The following is a 23,440-nucleotide window of genomic DNA, read 5'->3' on the forward strand; positions in this document are numbered from 1 at the left end:
CCTTCCGTATCCCTCCTATCCATGTACTTATCCAAACTTCAGTTAAATCATGAAAATGAACCTACATCTACCACTTCCACTGATAGCTTGTCCGCAGTCTTACCACCCTCTGAGTGAAGAAGTTCCTCCTCACGTTCCCCTTTAATATTTCACCTTTCACTTTTAACCCATGACCCCTAGTTCTAGTCTCACCAGACCTCAGTGGAAAGAGCCAACTTGCATTTGCCCTGTGAATACCCTCATGATTCTGTATACCTCTATCAAATCTCCCCTCACTCTCCCATGCTCTAGGGAATAAAGTCCTAACCTGTTCAACTTTTTCCTATAACACAGGTCCTCAAGCCCCATCAACATGCGAAAGACGGACAGTCTATACATGGCCCAGCCAGAACTGGACACATTTTTGTGCCTTGTTGTTGAATTTGGCAACAGTACAGGGTTCTTCTAGTGATGGGCATTGCAGCAGAAGTTGCAGAGTTTGTGGTTCAGTTCCACATTCACAACTTGTCGGGCTGGTTGTGTATCCCTATTTGCCTAGTGACACCTTTGAACAACCTACACCAATCCTAAGATTGTTCAGGCACTTCCAGGTTGCCCAGTTGCAATTAGCTCCTGGGGGAAGGCTTTCATCCGGTGGAATTTCCATGGTTGGGGGTTGTTTGAGACTGGCGAGCCGGTCCTTCCACAAGGCGATGTGGGCTTCAGATGGGGTTGATTGTAATGGGACAACACTGTTCATGAAGCTCTTCCTTGACCTTAGGCGGCTGGGTGTGGGTGTATGACCATGTAGAGGGTGCCTCTCATCTGATGTTTGACAGAGTCGTTCTTTCTTGCTGGCTACCGTTCTTATATCGGGGGAGCGATACCCGCCAGGATACATAGGCTGTTGGTGTTTGTTGGTTTTAAACAACCTGTGATAAGTCGGCAGCTTGCATTCAGAATGGCATCCATCTTCTCAGCACGAGTATATCTTTCCCATGCAGGGCAGGCGTATTCGGCAGTGGAATAGCAAAGGGCAAGTGCACTAGCTCGCAATGTTTTCCAGCTTGCTCCCCGTTTTCTGTCAGTGAGCTTATTCCGGATGTTGTTTCATGCGCTCAATTTTGCCTTTGTCTTATTGATGTGGTTCTTGAAAATATTTTGATTTCTGAAGGCCAATGTGCCAAGAACTCTCTTTATTAACCTGTAACACCACTTTCAACAGATTATGGATCTGTGTTCCCAGATCCCTCTATTCTACAACAATCCTCCATGCTCTGCCGTTCACCGTGTTGGTCCTCCCAAAGTGCAACACCTCACATCTGTCTGCATTGAATTCCATCTGCCATTTTTCATCCCATATTTCCGGCTGGTCCAGATGCTGCTGCAAACTTTAATAGCCGTCCTCACTATCCAGTACACTCGCAATCTTGGAGTCATCCGAAACTTTGCTGATCCAATTAACCACCTTATCACTCAGATCAGACAGCAAGGGACCCAGCACCGATCCTCGAGGCTTCCAGTCAGAGAACCAAAAATCTACTACCACTCATTCTGTGGCTTCTCCCCTGAAACCAATGTCTAATGCAATTTACTACCTCATCTTGAGTGCTGAGCAATTGAACCCTCCTGACCCACCCCCCATGCAGGAGCTTGTCAAAAGTTTGCCAAAGTCTAAATGGAATTTCCTTCATCAACATCCACTGCCTTTCCTTCATCAACTTTCCTGGTAACTTACTCAAAAACCTCTTTAAGACTGGTTAGACATGACTTACCACACATAAAGCCACGTTTACTAACCCTAATCTGGTTAATTTTCACTGGTGTTCAGAAGCCTCCAGTTTAAGATGGCACTGCTGAAGTTCAGTGACTGCTGAAGTCCAATGAAACACAGAAAGCAACTAATTACTTCGCTCTTCACACTTTTTCTGGTTAATGATCATTGCAAACAGAGTCCTGTGATTTCCCTGTCGAAGTTGAACTGATTCACCTGTACAAATGGGCATTTTTGCGGTGTGGGCTGGGGTATTGGAGGGGCAGGGTGGTTGTAGCTGGTCTGGGTTGGAGTTGCTGGAGCAGACTTGGAGGCAATTCGATGTGGTGAAGCTGAGGCAAGGTGAAGTTGAGGAAAGATACAAGGTTTGATTGATTTAAGAGCTGAGCCAAACTGGAAAGTGGGTACTGTCCAAATCATACTGGCAGAGCCCAGGGACATATCGAAATGACAGAAAGCGAGGACAGCCTGAGATCTGGATGATTTAAGCGTAGAGTCAGATTGAAATGGTCAGGGTTTCAGGGTCGGAGGCAAGGGATGGCCCAGTTCGGTTTGCTGCTCCTCACCGTGGCCTGCAACCAGTGGACCTCTGGATTGGCTTCCGTGATTTCTGACTTTGTGAACTTCAATTCTGAATGCTCTTTGCTTGCTTTTACTGTTTGCGTGACTTTTTTCTTCTCTCTCTGCACGTTGGGTGTTTGATGGACTTCTTTTATTTTTAATTGGTTCTATTGGGTTTCTTTGCTTCAGGGCAGCCTGTAAGGAGATGAATCTCAAAGTTGTATAAAGTATACATACTTTGACAATAAATGTACTTTTGAACTTTGGCAGGCTGGATTAATAATATTACCTGAATAAACTAAAATTAAGCAGTGTCAGTCCAGAAGAAATGGTGCCCAATTGTAACAACCAGATGCAGCAACTAGCTCCGGAGTTGCATGGGAAGCAGCCGATGTACATTTTTGTTAAATTTTCTTTGCTGCTGTTGGGTAATGTAATGGGATAACAGATGACACGTATTGTTCATAACAAACTGTTATACATAATTCACAAACACCATCATTGAGTTGTTGTGCTCACTTTAAGAGATGGTGTCTGACGTAATGACATCAGCCAAAGGCAGGGACCAATGGCATGGTATACGTTTCTACCACCACTGTCGGCAGCCCATTCCATGCGCTCACCACTCTCTGCATAAAAAACTTACCCCTGACATCTCCTCTGTACCCACTTCCAAGCTCCTTAAAACTGTGCCCTCTTGTGCTAGCCATCTCAGCCCTGGGAAAAAGCCTCTGACTATCCACACGATCAATGTCTCTCATCATCTTTTACACCTATATCAGGTCACCTCTCATCCTCTGTCGCCCCAAGGAGAAAAGGCCGAGTTCACTCAACCTATTCTCATAAGGCATGCTCCCCAATCCAGGCAACATCCTTGTAAATCTCCTCTGCACCCTTTCTATGGTTTCCACATCCTTCCTGTAGTGAGGTGACCAGAACTGAGCACAGTACTCCAAGTGGGGTCTGACCAGGGTCCTATTTAGCTGCAACATTACTTCTCGGCTCTTAAGCTCAATCCCAGGATTGATGAAGGCCAATGTATCTTATGCCTTTTAACCACAGAGTCAACCTGCACAGCAGCATTGAGTGTCCTATGGACTCGGACCCCAAGATCCCTCTGATCCTCCACACTGCCAAGAGTCTTACCATTAATAATATATTCTATCATCATATTTGACCTACCAAAATGAAACACCTCAAACTTATCTGGATTGAACTCCATCTGCTACTTCTCAGCCCAGTTCTGCATCCTATCAATGTCCTGCTGTAACCTCTGACATCCCTCCACACTATCCACAACACACCCAACCTTTGTGTCATCAGCAAACTTACTAACCCATCCCTCCAATTCCTCATCCGGGTGATTTATAAAAATCACAATGAGTAGGGATCCCAGAACAGATCCCTGAGGCACACTACTGGTCACTGACCTCCATGCAGAATATGACCTGTCTACAACCAAATTTTGCCTTCTGTGGGCAAGCCAGTTCTGGATCCACAAAGCAATGTCTCCTTGGATCCCATGCCTCTTTACTTTCTCAATAAGCCTTGCATGGGGTACCTTATCAAATGCTTTGCTGAAATCCATATACACTACTTTCACTGCTCTACCTTCATCAATGTGTTTAGTCACATCCTCAAAAAATTCAATCAGGCTTATAAGGCATGACCTGCCTTTGACAAAGCTATGTTGACCATTCCTAATCATATTATGCCTCTTCAAATATTCATAAATCCTGCCCCACAGGATCTTCTCCATCAACTGACCAGCCACTGAAGTAAGACTCACTGGTCTATAATTTCCTGGGCTATCTCTACTCCCTTCCTTGAATAAGGAAACAATATCTGCAACACTCCAATCCTCCAGAACCTTTTCCATCCCCATTGACGATGCAAAGATCATCACCAGAGGCTCAGCAATCTCTTCCCTCGTCTCCCACAGTAGCCTGGGGTACATCTTGTCCAGTCCCGGTGACTTATCCAACTTGATGTTTTCCAAAAGCTCCAGCACATCCTCTTTCTTAATATTTACATGCTCAAGATTTTCACTCCAATGTAAGTCATCCGTACAATCACCAAGATCCTTTCCCATAGTGAATACTGAAGCAAAGTATTCATTAAGTACCTCTGCCATCTCCTCCGGTTCCACACACTTTTCCACTGTCACACTTGATTGGACCTATTCTCTCAGGTCTTATCCTCTTGCTCTTCAGATATTTGTAGAATGCCTTGGGGCATTCCTTAATCCTGTCCGCTAAGGCCTTCTCATGGCCCCTTCTGGATCTCTTAATTTCATTCTTAAGCTCCTTCCTGCTAGCCTTATAATCTTCTAGTTTGCTGTCATTACCTAGTATTTGAACGTTTTGTAAGCTCTTCTTTTCTTCTTGACCAGATTTCCAACATTCTTTGTACATCACAGTTCCTGTACCCTACCATCCCACGAAAATATCCCCTGAACATTTGCCACCTTTCTCCCATACGTTTCCCTGAGAACATCTGTTCCCAATTTATGCTTCCAAGTTCCTGCCTGATAGCCTTATAATTCCCCTTACTCCAATTAAACACTTTCCTAACTTGTCTGTTCCTATCCCTCTCCAATGCTATGGTAAAGGAGATAGAATTATGATCACTATCTCCAAAATGCTTTCCCACTGAGAGATGACACCTGACCAGGTTCATTTCCCAATACCAGATCAAGTGCAGCTTCTCCTCTTGTAGGCTTATCTACAAACTGTGTCAAGAAACCTTCCTGAACACACCTAACAAACTCTAACCCATCTAAACCCCTTGCTCTAGGGAGATGCCAATTGATATTTGGGAAATTAAAATCTTCCACCACAACAACCTTGTCATTATTACACCTTTCCAGAATCTGTCTCCCTATCTGCTCCTCGATGTCCCTGTTACTATTGGATGGTCTATGAAAAACACCCAGTAGAGTTATTAGCCCCTTCCTATTCCTAACCTCACCCACAGAGACTCCATAGACAACCCCTCCGTGACTTCCTCCTTTTCTGCAGCCGTGACACTATCTCTGATCAACAGTCCCACGCCCCCAACTCTTTTGCCTCCCTCCCTGTACTTTCTGAAGCATCTAAAGCCTGGCACTCGAAGTAACCATTCCTGTCCCTGAGCCATCCAAGTCTCTGTAAAGGCCACAACATCACAGCTCCAAGTACTGATCCACGCTCTAAGCTCATCCACTTTGTTTACAATACTCCTTGCATTAAAATAGACACATCTCAAACCATCGGTCAGAGTGTGTCCCTTCTCTATCACCTGCCTATCTCTTGAACTGACTCCAAGCTTTCTCTATTTGTGAGCCATCCACCTCTTCCTCCGTCTCTTCAGTTCAGTTCCCACCCCCCAGCAATTCTAGTTTGAACGCTCCCCAATAGCCTTTGCAAACCTCCCTGTTAGGATATTGGTCCTACTGGGATTCAAGTGCAACCTGTCCTTCTTGTACAGGTCACACCTGCCCCAAAAGAGGTCCCAGTGATCCAGAAATCTGAATCCCTGCACCCTGCTCCAATCCCTCAGCCATGCATTTATCCTCCACCTCACTCTATTCCTATACTCACTGTCGCCTGGCACAGGCAGTAATCCCGAGATTACTACCTTTGAGGTCCTGCTTCTCAACCTCCTTCCTAACACCCTGTAGTCAGTTTTCATGACCTCCTCCCTTTTCCTACCTATGTTGTTGGTACCAATATGTACCATGACCTCTGGCTGTTCTCCCTCCCACTGCAGGATATTGTGGACGCGATCTGAAACATCTCGGACCCTGGCACCTGAGAGGCAAACTACCATCCGTGTTTCTTTCCTGCATCCACAGAATCGCCTGTCTGACCCCATGACTATAGAGTCTCCTATCACTACTGCCATCCTCTTCCTTTCCCTACCCTTCTGAGCCACAGGGCCGGTCTCTGTGCCAGAGGCACGGCTGCTGTTGCTTCCTCCAGGAAGGCCGCCCCCGCCAACAGTACTCAAGCAGGAATACTTGTTGTTAAGGGGGACAGCCACAGGGGTGCCCTCTAGTATCTGCTTCTCGCCCTTCCATCTGCTAACTGTTACCCGCTTACCTGTCTCCTGAGGCCCCGGTGTGACTACTTGCCTATAGCTGCCATCTGTCACCTCCTCACTCTCCCTGACCAGATGAAGGACATTGAGCTTCATCTCCAGTTCCCTAACGTGGTCCCTAAGGAGCTGCAGCTCGACACACCTGGTGCAGATGTGGCCATCCGGGAGGCTAGGAGTCTCCTGGACTTCCTACATCTGATACTGAGCACAGAAAACCGGCCTCACACACATACTTCTTGTCTGTATTGTACACAGGCAACTTACTGTGCCTCGACCCATTATCACTGTTGAACCAAAGCCTTCCTACTCTGTCTCCCTCTAGTTCATCGCCCGATCCTCTGGCGCCTGCTCTATAAATCTGTCTCCTTTTACACTCTTCTCGCTGTTCTACCTGGCTGATATCCACATGCTTGCGGAGTCATGCCTTGATCACTAAAGAAATGAATGACATACTTGTTGTCATTGTCATTGTCATCACCCCACACCCTCATATCCAAAACTGAGCACTTTGATCATTAACCCTGCTAAATGCCTGTTCAGGTTGTCTACAATTTATCTTCTTGGCCGCTGCATCCCCACAGAAGGTGCGACACGCTTGCCGTTAAAAGTTGCCACTAGTATGGACTTTCTGCTGCCCTGCTCTACCAAAGTACAGTGAGAGTTTTTAGGCATGGTGAATTTCCATCACCATTGGATTCCTCGAGCTGCTGAACTTATGCCTCCTTTGTATAGTGCCCTTAAAGACAGTGCCCCTAATCGCATGCTTGAGTGGTCAACCAACATGACCAGAGCGTTTGAAAACACCAAATGAGCTCTTTCGAACACAGCTTACTGGTGCATATGCCTCGTCCCCCCAACACACCTATAGCCATCACCACTGACACCTCAGACAATGCTGCGGCTGCTGTGCATGAGCAATCGGCTGGAGGCATGTGGCAGCCGCTCGCCTTCTTCAGCAGCCAGACCCTACCCCACCCCCGTGAAGAAGTACAGCACGATTGACCACAAGCTTTTCACTCTCTATCTGGCTGTCTGCCATTTTTGTTTTCAACTGAAGTTGACCACAAACCCCTCGTGCATACGATGGCCTAAGTGTCAGACCCTTTGGTCTGCATGATAGCAACGTCACCTGGCCTACGTGTTGGAATTCATGATGGCATACAGCACGTCAAAGGGAAAAATAAAGCTGGGGGTGATTGCCTCTCACAGCCCGCCATCGACGCCATTATGCTGCATGGCAGTCGGCAAGCTGCCAACCTAGGGGTCCAGGCTCACAGGCCAGCAGTTGCGGGCTACATTTAGCTGACATCAAGTTCGAGGACACAGGAGTTTCGCTCCTGTGTAATATCTCAACTGGTCACTGTTACGTATTCAGGCAACAATAAATATATGTGAGTTAGGCAAGGGTTTTTATAACAAATAACACGTTTATTAAACACTGAAAACAAACCCCCCAAAAGTAAACAAACACTAACGTAACCGGAAAACAGCTGCTGTGCGGCAGCTTAACAGCTCTTAAAGCGATGCAGCTCAAACAGCTCTTAAAGCGATGTTGCAAAAACAGTTCTTAAAGCGATGTTGCAAAAACAGTTGTTTAAAGCGATATTGCCAAAAGTTCAAAATGCTCAGTCCATTTAAAAGGAGAGACTTTTTAAGGCAATTTAAATTCTCTTCCACGTCGTTTTCCTTTGATCCCCAGCGTCGAACTCTTCCCACGAAGAATTTTATGAAACATAATGGCTTAAAGGCACTGACCTTTCCTTTATCACACTGTCCTCAATCTTCTGCTATCCCGCAGAGATTAACACGAGAATAGTCAACGAAATCCTTCCGAATGAGGATCACACAAGGTCGAACCCGTTTCAACGTCGAAAATCGATTCTCCTCGATCTTTAACTCCCGAACTCTTATCTTCACTCTCCACTAGCAGTATTGTAAAGGAACTGCTGGCAATGACCTTTTAAACTTTAGGCATTAGATAAAACTTCATTTTTCAACTAAACTGCGTCATAACATTAAATCACGCAGTGGCATGAAGCCAACTTGGCAAATCCAGCCACGAACTGCCCCCCCTCACAGGGTGGGGTCTTCCTTTTATACCCTGTGACCCTGTCACATGATCTCTACTGGCGGGAAAATGACATCACTCCACCATCACAAGACCATTACCTCAAGTCCAGTATAACTTCAACCCCAGTCACGTGACAAGGGTACCACTATCACGTGTCACAGGTACATAACACCTCCCTCCAAAAAAACATTTTTGGTCTGACAAGAACAAAAATTTCAAAAATTATTTACTAGAAAAACAAAAGTATAAATTATATAACATACACAATATACAATACCATCACATAACATCTTACAACTCACAATACAGTAGGAGTGTTACAATTGGGAAAACCACTCCATAAAAAAAATTACATTGTACATTCAACATCAAGATAGACAATCAGCAACCACATTATCTTTACCTTTAATATGAGTTATCACAATATTGTACTCTTGTAACATCAAACTCCAATTTAATAATCTTCTGTTTTTGTTTTTCATCTTACTCAGAAAAACTAACGGATTATGATCAGTGTAAACAATAAGTGGTTTTTGAGTTGTACCAACATATACCTCAAAATATTCTAAAACTAAAACAAGAGATAACAATTCTTTCTCTATGGTCGAATAGTTTCTTTGATGCTTATTAAATTTCTTAGAAAAGTAAGCTACTGGATGATCAACCTCATCACCCTCATTCCTTTGCATTAATACTGCTCCCGCAGCCTCATCACTAGCATCTACAGCTAATGAAAAAGGTTTTTCAAAGTCAGGTGCCTTAAGCACAGGTTGTTGACATATCATTGTTTTCAATTTTTCAAATGCTCCTTGACAAGGCACTGTCCACACAAACCTCATGTTCTTCTGCAGAAGGTTAGTTAATGGAAGGGCAACATTAGCAAAATTCTTACAAAATTTTCGATAATATCCTACCATTCCCAAGAATCTTCTAAGAGTTTTTTTCCCCATTGGAGTGGGAATCTCTAAAATTGCCTGAACTTTTGCCTGAACAGGAGCTACCTTACCTTGACCCACAACATAACCAAGGTAAGTCACAGTGGCATGTTCAAATTCACTCTTAGCTAAATTAATAGTTAAGTTAGCTTTTGAAAGCCTTTCAAACAATTTCTCCACCGCAATAATGTGTGCTTCCCAAGTATCATTTCCTGTCACTAAATCATCAATATAAGCATCAGTATCTTTCCATCCCTGAATCACAGAGTTAATCATCCTCTGGAAAGTACCTGGGGCATTCTTCATCCCAAATGGAAGAACATTATACTCATATAACCCAGATGGAGTTACAAATGCAGAAATCTCTCTACCTCTGTCCGTTAATGGAACACACCAGTACCCTTTCAATAAATCAATCTTTGTAAGGAACTTTGCTTTTCCAACTTTATCTACACAATCATCTACTCTAGGAATTGGATATGCATCTGTTTTCGTTACAGCATTCACTTTCCTATAGTCCGTACAAAACCTTATACTACCATCAGGTTTTGGCACCATAACACATGGCGAACTCCAATTCGAGTTAAAATGTCTAATAATATCATTCTCTAACATGTATTCAATTTCCTTCTCAGCAAGTTCACATTTTTCCATGTTCATCCTATATGGATGTTGTTTGATAGGTTTGGCATCTCCAACATCTACATCATGTGAAGCTATAGTAGTCCTTCTCGGAACATCTGGAAACAAATCCTTATATTTAAAAATCAATTCCTTCATCTGTTGTTTCTGCTCTAGCTGTAAATGTGCTAATTTCTCATCAATATTCATCATTGCTGAATACCACTCACAAGCCAATCAAACAAAAGAATCGAGTATTCCCCGTTTCCAAAACACCGATTCAAAAGTTAACAAGCATTTAAACTCAAACGATCCAATCCGGACGCAGCCCCCATATTTATGTTACGTATTCAGGCAACAATAAATATATGTGAGTTAGGCAAGTGTTTTTATAACAAATAACACGTTTATTAAACACTGAAAACAAACCCCCAAAAGTAAACAAACACTAACGTAACCGGAAAACAGCTGCTGTGCGGCAGCTTAACAGCTCTTAAAGCGATGCAGCTCAAACAGTTCTTAAAGCGATGTTGCAAAAACAGTTGTTTAAAGCGATATTGCCAAAAGTTCAAAATGCTCAGTCCATTTAAAAGGAGAGACTTTTTAAGGCGATTTAAATTCTCTTCCACGTCGTTATCCTTCGATTCCCGGCGTCGAACTCTTCCCACAAAGAATTTTATGAAACGTAACGGCTTAAAGGCACTGACCTTTCCTTTACTGCACTGTTCTCAATCCTTTCTGGAATCCCAGGGATTAACACGAGAATAGTCAACGAAATCCTTCTGAATGAGGATCACACAAGGTCGAACCCGTTTCAATGTCGAAAATCGATTCTCCTCGATCTTTAACTCCCGAACTCTTATCTTCACTCTCCACTAGCAGTATTGTAAAGAAACTGCTGGCAATGCCCTTTTAAACTTTAGGCATTAGATAAAACTTCATTTTTCAACTAAGCTGCGTCATAACATTAAATCATGCAGTGGCATGAAGTCAACTTGGCAAATCCAGCCACGAACTGCCCCCCCTCACAGGGTGGGGTCTTCCTTTTATACCCTGTAAAAAAAACCTGTCACATGATCTCTACTGGCGGGAAAATGATGTCACTCCACCATCACAAGACCATTACCTCAAGTCCAGTATAACTTCAACCCCAGTCACGTGACAAGGGTACCACTGTCACGTGTCACGGGTACGTAACACTATCACCCTCACCCCATAGTGGCTGGAAACTGGAGACATGCCATTTATAGCTACATTCACGGCCTATCGCATTCAGGAGGGAAGGCTTCTCAGAAGCTGTTTGCTTTAAAGTTTGTGTGGCGTGGCCTTAGGGAAGACTGGAGTGTAGCCTGTGTGTGTCAGTGGGTAAAAATTAACTGTCATGTTCAGGCACCATCAGCACCCTTCAAGATCCCTGGGTGACACTTTGACCACACCGGTGTGGACCTGGTTGATCCTCTACCTCCCTCCCATGGTTTCATGCATCTCCTTACCATGGTGGACCGAACCACCAAGTGGCCAGAGGTGAACGAGGCCTGCGGTCGGGACTTAGGTGTTCATCAACATCTGGGTCGCTCCGTTCAGCACCCCATCTGATACTTCTTCTAACTATGGTTGCCAGTTCACAACAGACCACAGCATTATCATTCATGGTCCAACAGCCTATGCAAGCATCTTAACCGTTCCTTAAAGGCTGATCTGAGGACGGATGAGTGTTAGCACGATCATCTCCTGCGGCTCCTGCTGAGTTCAGAATGGCTCTGAAAGAGGATCTGTAGTCCTCCACAGCTGAGTTGGTTTACGGGCAGCCGCTACGGGTGCCAAGTGATGTTTATTCCCGAAGCCACAACTGTCTGGTCAGTGTCTCAGCAGCTTCCATCCTCCTCAGTGAACTCAATTCTTTTACACCTCTTCCTACCTCCCATCATGGCGTATAGCTCTCTTGGGTTCCAGTTAACCTTTGTTCTATCTCGTTCATATTTGTCCGCGGTGATACAGATCAAAACCCCTTTAAGCCCCCTTACAATGGCTCATTCCACACTTTGGAATGGAAAAGAGGATTTTTATTGTCGTTAGGAAGGGTAAACCTGAATATATTTCCATAGATCACCTTCAACCATGCATCACGACATGACCACGTGTGTGTCAGTACTCCCCTGGATGAGCCAGAGGCATCTGCTGTTGCTCCAACCAGAAACAGAATCAGAATCAGACTTTAATCGCCAAGTACCTATGCACATACAAGGAATTTACTTCCGACAGATGTTGTCTCTCTGCTCATAACAATAATAATGATAAATATAAATGAAAATATAGATTATACATACAGGTAGTGCAATCCAAGTAATAGTTAGCCGACAGTTAACCGGCAGTTAACTGTTCAGCAAAGTGACCGCAGTAGGGAAAAACTTCTCCAATGCCTATTAGTCTTAGTCTGGAGGGATCTGAAGTGCCTACCAGACGGAAGCAGATCAAACAGTCCGTGCGCAGGATGGGACCAAGGCATAAAGGACCCGAACCAGGAGCTCATTCAAGCTCCAACACAGCCCCGGTTTTGGTCAATTCTGGGGGGGCATGGGGCTTGTGCAGGGTAATGTAATGGGTGACAGATGACACATATTGTTCATAGTAGAAACTGTTCTACATTATTCACAAACACCGTCACTAAGTTGTGTTCTCCTTAAGACACGGTGTCTGGCGTAATGACATCAGTGTAAGGTGACTGCTTGTGGTTTTGTTGGTAAGGGAAGTAAAGGGACTGTGGCTTTTGTTAAGTACACAAAAGGACTCTTGCATGTTTTATTCACAAAATCCTACACCACAATATCCAGGAGGATTTTATATAAACCAAGTACAGATCATTCAAACCCTTCAGTCAGCAATCAGGGAATAGATTCCCACTCCATTTCTTTCCTTGTTTCAAGTTCTGTCTCAAGGCACTAGAGTGAGCCTTTCAATGACTGATATGACAAGGATTTTGCAGTGACAAGACAGAGCACTATGACCCCAAGCTCATTCCTGCCTCAATACCAGACTCAAACGTTCTATCAGAAATTATACCTCTCAGAAAATAAAACTTTGGACATATCTCTTTCAATAATTCACAATCCAGAAAAATGACCCACCCCTGCCATGAAAGGAAAGTGATTTTTAGTGTAATTATACAATACCAATTAACCATACCTGTGGCCCACAGAAATCCACCAAGCATTGTGAGAGGCCAGAACCTTGGACACTGTTGGATAAGGTGGATCACCAGTGACAGAACCCAAACTGCAGTACAAAATATCCACTGGAAAAACAAGCCTGCAATACACAAAGTTTAAAACCTCAACTAGGATTAACAACAGGATGCACAGAATGAACAATTTATCTTAGGCTATGACACTGAATTCAAAATGATTTACACCAATGTTAGTTCAATTGTTGGTCTCTGGTCAATGACAAAACATTTCATTAGAAATGAGAGCTGGCCATAAAGTTACATTTTTTTCATAACAGATGTTCTACAATTGTGCTGCTTTTTCAAAAGAACTTAGGCCGTGCTGTCCATGAAAAAAGAAATCTGCAAAGGAAGCAGGAAATTTTCCTGCTTCCGCTCAACATGTGATAGCCTTTTCAGTTTTATTGGCTAGGAGAGCTATTTTGTTGTATTGGAAGGATGATAATCCACCTACTGTTTTTTTCTGACTTTCCTCCATTATGTCTTGTTTAAGTTTGGAGGAATATAGAAGTCGGATATTTGATACATCTTTCAAATTTGAGCAAACCTGGCAACCTTTTATTCAATATTTTCATATGATCTAATTTTTTTCTTTTCTATTTTTTAGGTAATTTTTTTTCTTCTCCCTTCACAAAGTTTCAGATTTGACCGGAAGGATTTTTTTTTGTAATTTTATCCTCAAATGGACTGCCCAGTCTCTTTTTTTTTGTTTTAGGTTAGTTTAGTGGGGTTTTTTTTCTTCTTAACAATAGTAAATTTCCAGTCTTTTTTTTAAATGAATCGTCAAGAAGTTGTGGCTCTCTGTTTATATATACTAGCCTAATATTATAGATGATTTTGACAGTGTATAACCCTTTCTTTGTATGTTTATTGTATTATGTATTTGATATAACTTCTCCTCTGATTTGTACCTATTCATATAATTTTTTAAAATCAATAACAAAAGATTGAAAATGAAAAAAGTGAAGTAATCTGCAAGCATTGTTGAATAATGGACATCCAGCTCTTTCAAAGTGTTGCAAAACATCTTCTATAAATTTTCCAACGTAGCTAACGTTACTGATCTTCTTTGTCACAAGTTTTTTTGTTGCTATCTACATTGTGATCTCCAAGTTTATGAATTTACTTGAAACTGCCCTTGTATCTTTGTTAAAAGCAGACTACACTATTTCATGCAAGGGTGTTTTGAATGCTGTTATCCTAGCAATGTATAAATGTGTAAAATCCTGCTTTGAATCAGTTTGAATCACAATCTATTTGGACAGTATAGAGCTACCGCCTTCAGTAAGAGGCTACTCCAATTATAGTATAATATCATTAATCTGATATGCTCAGGACCAGCTAACATCTCAGTTGCTTTGTTAATATTCCAACACATGATTTTAATTCATATTTTTCAATGAAACACAACTTCAAATGATACATGATATATTTTCCAGTTAACTGGTAGGTTGAAAGAGTGTTTATGTATCAAAGGGAGTTTTAAGAGATCTTGGGAACAGAATCTTATGAGTTTGACAGCAGAATGGGATCAGAGTCAGGTGAGTCAAGGAAAACCAGGAAGAGACCCTGGAAATGAAGATCCAGTGAGTGGGATCAGTGTAGGGATCAAGTCCCTGCAAGTCAAAAGAAGCATGGAAATGGATACCCAATAAACCAGTAGCAATAAAACTCACATTAATGACCTCATGTTGATGACTCTAGTATAGTTGGCAACTAGCTTCTCTACAGTCCTTTCCCTGAGAACACTTGGAATAGGCCATAAGACATAGGAGCAGAATTAGGCCATTTGTCCCATCGAGTCTGCTCTGCCATTCAATCATAGCTGAGTCCTAGACTCTTTTATTCTCCCCTCCTTAGCCCTACTCCCCGGTCTTCTTCCCATAACTTTTGCTGCCATGGCCAATCAAGAACCTATCAAGCTCTGCCTTAAATACACCCAATGATCTGGCCTCCACAGCTGCATGTGGTAACAAATTCCACAAATTCACCACCCTCAGGCTAAAGAAATTTCCCCACATCTCTGTTCTAAATGGACGCCCCTCTATCCTGAGGCTGTGCTCTCTTGTCCTAGACTCCATTCCACATCTTCTTTGTCTAGGCCTTTTAACAGTTGAAAGGTTTCAATGAAATCCCCCCTCATCTTTCTAAATTCCAGTGAGTTATCAAATCCAGAGCTATCAAACATTCCTTGTATGAACACTTTCAATCCCGAATTTATCTTTGTGAACCCTCTCTTGACACTCTCCAATGCCAGCACATCTTTTCTTAGATGATGAGCCCAAAACTGTTCACAATTCTCAAGGTGAAGCCTTACCTCATCATAAAACCTCAGCATCACATCCCTGCCCTTATATTCTAGACCTCTTGAAATGAATGCTAACATCGCATTTGCCTTCCTCACTACCACCTCTACCTGCAAGTTAACCCTTAGGGTCTTCTGCACAAGACTCCCAAGTCTCTTTGCATCTCAGATTTTTCAATTTTCTCCCTGTTTAGAAAATGGTCCGCCTATTTATTTTTACTACCAAAGTGCATGACATGCATTTTCCAACATTATATTTCATTTGCTGCTTTCTTGCCCATTCTCCTCATCTGTCTAAGTACTTCTGCAGCCTTCCTGTTTCCTCAACATAACCTGCTTTCCACCAATCTTCATATCATCTGCAAACTTGGCAACAAAGCTATCTATTCCATCATCTAAATCAATGATATACAGTTAAAGATAAGCGGTCCCAACACCAACCCTGTGGAACCCCACTAATCACTGAAAGCCAACCAGAAAATGATCCTTTTATTCCCACACTGCCTCCTACCAATCAGCCAATGCTCTAATCATGCCAGTAACTTTCCTGTAATACCATGGGCTCTTAACTTGGTAAGAAGCCTCATGTGTGGCACCTTGCCAAAGGCCTTCTGAAAGTCCAAATATACAATATCGATTGTATCAACTTTATCTATCCTACTTGTAATCTGGAGGCCTCTGGAAAGGTGATTGGCGAAAGTGATACAGAGCTGGAGAAGGGAAAGAATCATGGGACAGGAGGCCTCAGGAGAAAGAAAGGTGGGGGGGAGCACCAGAGGGAGATGGAGAACAGGCAGAGTGATGAGCAGAGAGAGAGAAAAAAAACAAACAACTAAATATTGTCAGGGATGGGGTAAGAAGGGGAGGAGGTGCATTAACGGAAGTTAGAGAAGTCAACATTGACCTCTCTAACTTCCGTTAATGCCCCTCCTCCTCTTCTTACCCCATCCCTGACATATTTAGTTGTTTGCCTGTTCTCCATCTCCCTCTGGTGCTCCCCCCCACCTTTCTTTCTCCTGAGGCCTCCCGTCCCATGATCCTTTCCCTTCTCCAGCTCTGTATCACTTTCGCCAATCACCTTTCCAGCTCTTAGCTTCATCCCACCCCCTCCGGTCTTCTCCTATCAATTTGCATTTCCCCCTCCCCCCACTACTTTCAAATCTCTTACTATCTTTCCTTTCGGTTAGTCCTGACGAAGGGTCTCGGCCCGAAACATCGACAGCGTTTCTCCCTATAGATGCTGCCTGGCCTGCTGTGTTCCACCAGCATTTTGTGTGTGTTGTTGTTTGAATTTCCAGCATCTGCAGATTTCCTCATGTTTGCTAACAAAATCATCCATCTTATTTCTTGTACTCCATGCATTGAGATATAACATGTGGGAACAATGAATCATGTCCCTGTTTGAAATATTGTCAATGAATTGTTGATTCAAAACTGCAATTCTAAGATGTCTGTAACTCTCCGCATGGTCTCTTGTCCATGCTGGGTTCATCCTCTCATTGACAGCTTGTAGAACTGCTCTGTCAGCCCACTGAGACTAATAGTGTGGAGGACAGATTCTCCACACTCCCCCAATTGGCTCTGTCTGTAAATCATTCTATGCCCTTCTTTGGCCTACCAATCAAAAGATTCAAAGCGCATTTCTAATCAAAGAATCTTTAAATTATACACCTTAGACGATAAGACCATCCCATACACCAGCCCTTTCACCACATCCCTCGATGCTCTGACCAATCAGGGATCTATCAACTTCACTTTAGGTATACCCACGGACTTGGCCTCCACCGCAGTCTGTGGCAGAGCATTCTACAGATTTACTACTCTGGCTAAAAACAATCATCCTTACTTCAGTTCTAAAATGTCATTCCTCAGTTTTAAGGCTGTGCCCACTAGTTCTGGATACCCCCACCAGAGGAAACATCCACCTTATTTAGTCCTTTCAACATTCAGCAGGTTTCAATGAAATCTCCCCTCATTCTTGAGTACAGGCCAAAGCTGGCAAACACTGTTCATATGTTAACCCTTTCATTCCTCAAATCATCTTCATGAACCTCCTCTGGACTCTCTCCAATGACAACACATCATTTCTGAGATAAGGGGCCCAAAACTGTTGACTATGCTCTAAGTGCAGCCTGACTAGTGTCTTATAAAGGCTCAGCTTTATCTCCTTGCTTTTATATTCTATTTTCCTTGAAATGAATGCCAACATTACATTTGACTTCTTTACCACAGACTCAACCTGTAAATTAACCTTCTGGGAGTCTTGCACGAGGACTCCTTGCATCTCTGAAGATGGAATTTTCTCCCCATTTAGATAATAGTTTGCACTGTTGTTTCTTTTTCCAAAATGCATTATCAGACATTTCCCAACACTTCCATTTGTCACTTGTTTGCCCATTCTTCCAATTTGTTTAAGTCCTGCTGCTATCGTATTGCTTCCTCAACACTACCTACCCCTCCACCAATCTTCATATCATCCACAAACTTTGCCACAAAGCCATCAATTCCGTTATCTAAATCATTGACAAACAATGTGAAAAGTAGTGGTCCCAATACTGACCCCTGAGGAACACCACTAGTCACTGGCAGCCAACCAGAAAAGGTCCCCGTTATTCCCACTCCCTGCCTCCTGCCTGTCAGTCCTTCCGCAACCCATGCCAGTATCTTTCCCGTAACGCCATAGGATTTTATCTTATTAAGCAGCCTCATGTGAGGCACCTTATCAAATGCCTTCTGAAGATCTAAGTAAGTGACATCAACTACCTCTCCTTTGTCCACCCTGCCTGCTACTTCCTCAAAGAACTCTATACAGATTTGTCAGGCAAGATTTCCCTTTACAGAAACCATGCTGACTTTGACTTATTTTATCATCAGTCTCCAAGTACCTAGAAACCTCATCCTGAATAATTGACTCAGGTTAGGCTACCTGGCCTAAAGTGTCCTCTCTTTTGTCTTTCTCCCTTCTTAAAGAGAATTGTGACATTTGCAATCTTCCAGTCCTCTGGAACCATGCCAGAATCAAGTGATTCTTGAATGATCATGACCAATTCATCCATTATCTCTTCAGCAACCTCTCTCAGGACTCTGGGATGTAGTTCATCTGGTCCAGTTGACTTATCCATCTTAAGACCTTTGAGTTTGCCTAGCACTTTTTCCTTTGTAATAGCAATGGCACTCACTCCTGCTCCCTGACACTCACGGACCTCTGGCACAATGCTAGTGTCTTCCACATTTTTGACTGAAATAAAGTGCCCATTAGGTTCATCTGCTATTTCTTTGTCCCCTATTAGTACCTCACCAGCATCATATTCCAACATCAACACTCACCTCCTTTTTCTTTTTATATAACTGAATAAACTTTTAGTATTCTCTTTTATATTATTGGCTTGTTTACCCTCATATTTAATCTTTTCCCTTCTTATGGCTCTTTAGTTGCCGTTTGTTGAATTTTTAAAGCTTCCCAATTATCCAACTTCTCATTCACTTTTGCTACCTTATATGCCCTTTCCTTGGGTTTTATGCAGTCCTTAACTTCCCTTGTCAGCCATGGTTGCCTCTCCATACCATTTGAGAACTGTTTCTTCTGTAAGACATATCTATCCTGCTCCTTGTGAAATATTCCCAGAAACTTCAGCCACCTCTGTTCTGCTGTTATCCCCACCAGTATCCCCCTTCCAATCCACCTGGGCTTGCCCATGCCTCTGTAATTCTCTTTATTCCATTGTGATATTGATATATGTGACTTACGCTTCTAACTCTCAAATTGCAGCATGAATTCAATTTGTACATGTTCGGCACAGCATTGTGGGCTGAAAGGCCTATATTGTGCTGTAGGTTCGCTATGTTTCTATGATCACTGCATCACTGTCTCCTAAGGGTTCCTTTACATTAAGCTCCCTAATAAAATCTGGGTTATTACACAACACCCAGTCTAAGATAGCCTTTCCCTGAGTAGGGTCAAACACAAGCTGCTCTAAAAAGCCATCTCACAGGCATACAACAAATTCCCTCTGTTGAGATCCAACATCAACCTGATTTTCCCAATCCCCTTGCATACTGAAGTCCCCCATTAAATTGTGACATTCCCCTTATTACAAGCCCTTTCCAGCTCCCTTTGCAATCTCAATCCCACATCTTGGCTACTATTTGGAGGCCTACGTATGATTCCAATAATGTTTATTTTCAACCTTCACAGTTTCTTAACTCCATCCACAAAGATTCAACATTTTCTGACTCTATGTTACCTCTTTCTAAAGATGTAATTCCAGCTCTTACCAATAGAGCCGCACCTCCACCTATGCTTTCCTGCCTGTCCTTTCGATACAAAGTATATCCTTTGATGTTAAACTCCCAACTATGGCCTTCTTCCAGCCACAACTCAGTGATGCCCACAACATCATACCGACCAGTCTCTAATTGTGCCACGAGTTTGTCCGAATGCAATGTGCATTTAAATACAGCACCTTCAGTCCTGCATTTTTGCTCTTTTGAATTTTACCTCTGTGGTACAACTTAACTCTTTGCTCTGTCTGCATTTGTACCCAATCACTGGCTTGTCCTTCCTTACATGTGCCTTGAAATGTGTTTGTTTATAGGCAGCCACAAAGCAAGAAACCAAAATAACCCAATTTTAAAAAAGACAGAAAACCATTGTGCAGAGAATGCGAGAGAGAAAAAAATCACACATAGTGTAAACAATAGCAAGCCAACAGCATCCCAAGCTAGACTGAGTCCCAGATCTGCTCCCGGAGTAGCCAGAGTAGGCCCAAGCCTCAGTGCCCTCAGCCCGACCTTTGCCTCCGTACCCAACACTCAGGCTTCCAGTCTATCTGAGCCAATGGTTAAATTGTCTAAGCACCGGGCAGTGCCACGCTCTGGGACCCGGACCCCAGCACCCTGATATTGCTTGGGCCACCCAGCCAGAGCTATTCTTGATCTCACCATATCATCTCGGCACTTGAATCGATCCAACCTCGCAGCCAGGTTAGGTGGATGAGCATCAAATCTCTTTCGCATCCACTCCTCTCCAAGTCGCTCACTCCATCTCCATCAATGTCTACAAAACCCTGCTTGAACACGTTGCGCCTCGCAATGCCCCAGCACGGCTCATCCCCCAAACCTGCCTTGCCTCTGCCTGCCTCCTCTCTGTCTGCGGCCATTGTTCACCACAATTTGCTTCATAAAAGATGTAATAAGTAATGTTTTAAGTCGAATCTCATGCCTTATGATTTACCAGTAAGCTGCTGCACATCTTTGGTAGTGCCATCTTAAACCGGAACCCACTGGATATAGTCTCACCACTCTCCTACTCCTCCATAAACTAGCCATCTGCCTTCCCTCTCCACCCTCAGTCCCTGATGCAGGATTCTCACCACTAATATCAACAATTCCTACCTTCCACCCTTCCAACAAATGCCTCTTGACTAGCTGATTGTCTCCAGCATATGTCACTTTAAAATCTTCAACACAGTGCTTGTTCTTGATGAAGGAAACCATTTGTCCTGATTGTCTTTCTCCATAAGATTGTATTGACTTGTATCTCAAATGGTCACCCATCAGTCAGGACTGTGATCCTAAAGTCCCGTCCCATGTCATCCACAGCAGGTTCAATACTGTGCAGATTCCCCTTGTGTGCATTTTCATAGAAGACATGCTTTTCATGTTAATACAAGTACGGTAATATTCCCCGTGTTATTTTATGTTCCATTTTCAAACCCATTGTGCTTTGTATGTTCTTCTGGAAGCTGTAGCACTTGAACTCTAAAAGATCTGGATAAATAAACCCTCTGTGCTATATGTAATCACATGACATTGTTCGTGACAGATGTATCTGGCAGTCAGGAATTCTGTTGAAATCTTGGCTGCCATCTCCACGAATGATGCAGCTCAAAAATCAATTCAGATGCAAATATTTTGTGGCTTAGAATTTCATCTTTTAAACAACACATCAACCTCTCCATAAAGTTCAAAATCTTTACAGATTTTTGAGTGCAATAAAGTGGCCATATTTCCTTCTTTTGTACTTTCATTCTCAGTATGTTCTATTTTTTGATTTTATCTTTCTTGCTATAATTTCACTTTAAGTTTAGTTACTGTACCTTTAAAATCAAGTGTAGCTATTTAGCAAACCAGTGCAGATGCTCTCTCTCACTCTCTCTTCCTCTCCCTTTCTCTCTATCTCTCTCTCACTCATGAACTCTCTCTCGTGTGTGTGTGTGTGTGTGTGTGTGTGTGTGTGTGTGTGTGTGTGTGTGTGTGTGTGTTTGAGGTCACAGGCCTAGAGTTTTGTCATTAAATTTACACATCTGATGCTTGAGGACTGTAACACTCTGCCCCTGTTTTTATACTATTTTTACCCCTTTGGGTCACATGAAGTCTGGAATAAAGAAGCACTGTTAAAATGATAAGAGAATTTCATTTTTGTACTTACGGTGTTGCAACTTCACAGGGCCTTGTCACCAAATATAAGGTGCCCTCAGATAGATTTAGATACTGCTGGGGTGCTATTAAGCTCTATTTACAATATTGCACACTCTCTCTGCCCCTTGAGACTCCACTTCCTTTCTTTTTGAAAGACATTGTGTTTTTATTGTTTATTCTGGAAGCAACTAAAATGCTGAACAAGAAAGTAGATTTATAACTAATTATGTCAAAGAGACTTGCAAGATAGCCAGTAAAGATAACAGGTTGCCAGCAAGATGGAAGCTATTATGCATCTTGAAGCCATTGTATGCCTATTTATGAGTTGTGCCCCGGAAAAGGTAAATGGGAACATAAGCGACTATAGATACTGGAATCTGGACCAACACACGAAAGTCTGGAGATCAGGCAGCAACGTGGAGGGAAATGGACAGTTGATGTTTTGGGTTGAGACCCTTCATTTGGGCATAATGACAGAGCGGAGATAGCCAGTAAAAAGAGGTGTGAGGAAGGGATGGACCAAGATCTGGCAAATAATACTTAGATCCAGGTGAGGAGGAGCAATAAGTAGCCTCTGATGATCTTTCCAATCTTCTCTCCTCACCAAGTTCCACCTATCACTTGCCCCGTCCCTTATCCCACCTTTTTATACTGGCTATCTCCCCTGTATCTTGTGGATGAAGTGTCTCGACCGACAGCGTCCAACTGTCCACTACCCGCCACAGATTCTGCCTGACCCGTTGAGTTTCTGCATCTTCTGTTTGTTACTCCAGAAAAGTTTATAACTCTTGGACTTACAGAAATGGTGGAAGAACTGGGGAAACACAGTGGCCACATCTCTTTTAGAAATGATAGAGATTATATGTCAGCATATTAATGCGAATAAAGAAACAAAACCATATAATTGAGTTTTGGAGCAGCTGCCAACTGGAGATCCGAAGCATGAGAAGATGTAGCTCACTCAGTTTCAAAGACTGAGTACATAAGGCATCGACACACAGCAGTTAGGTGTTTTAGAGCAGCGGCCAATCAGCAATCAGGATTGATTGGCAAGAACAAGCTAAAAGAAAGCAGGGGCAAGCAGATCAGTCACTGGTGGAGCGGCCATTGTTGGAGTGAACAGTGTTAGAGTGGAGATTTTGAGGCTTCAGTGAGGAGAGGTTTGAGTGAGAGAAAGCAAAAAGCTACGGTTAGATTTTTTGTTCAATTAGAACAGTAGGGATGCCAGGCAAGAGAGTTGAATGCTCGTCTTACAGGATGTGGGAAGACAGGGAGACTACACCTGCGAGAAGTGCACCCAGTTGCAGCTTCTAACACTCCATGTTGAGGAGTTGGAGCTGAAACTGGATGAACACCGGATCATTCAGGAGGCTGAGGGGTGATGGATAGAACAGAGAGAGGTACTCCCAAGGTTCAGGATATAGGAAACTATGACAGTCATGAAGGGGGAAAGGGTTAAACAGCCAATGCA

The 23,440-nt window shown here is 43.1% G+C and overlaps 1 protein-coding gene across 1 annotated transcript in view; it reads right to left on the minus strand.

Moving 5' to 3' along the window:
- LOC140737557 (transmembrane protein 144-like) overlaps positions 1–23,440 on the minus strand; it is a 153,364-nt gene that overhangs the window by 128,035 nt on the left and 1,889 nt on the right. Inside the window, exon 3 of the mRNA XM_073063999.1 lies at positions 13,205–13,327. Within this exon, the coding sequence (XP_072920100.1) occupies positions 13,205–13,327 (123 nt within the window). The remainder of the gene's footprint in view (positions 1–13,204; positions 13,328–23,440) is intronic.

Source organism: Hemitrygon akajei, chromosome 13 (genome assembly GCF_048418815.1).
Source record: "Hemitrygon akajei chromosome 13, sHemAka1.3, whole genome shotgun sequence".
Taxonomy (NCBI): Eukaryota; Metazoa; Chordata; class Chondrichthyes; order Myliobatiformes; family Dasyatidae; genus Hemitrygon; species Hemitrygon akajei.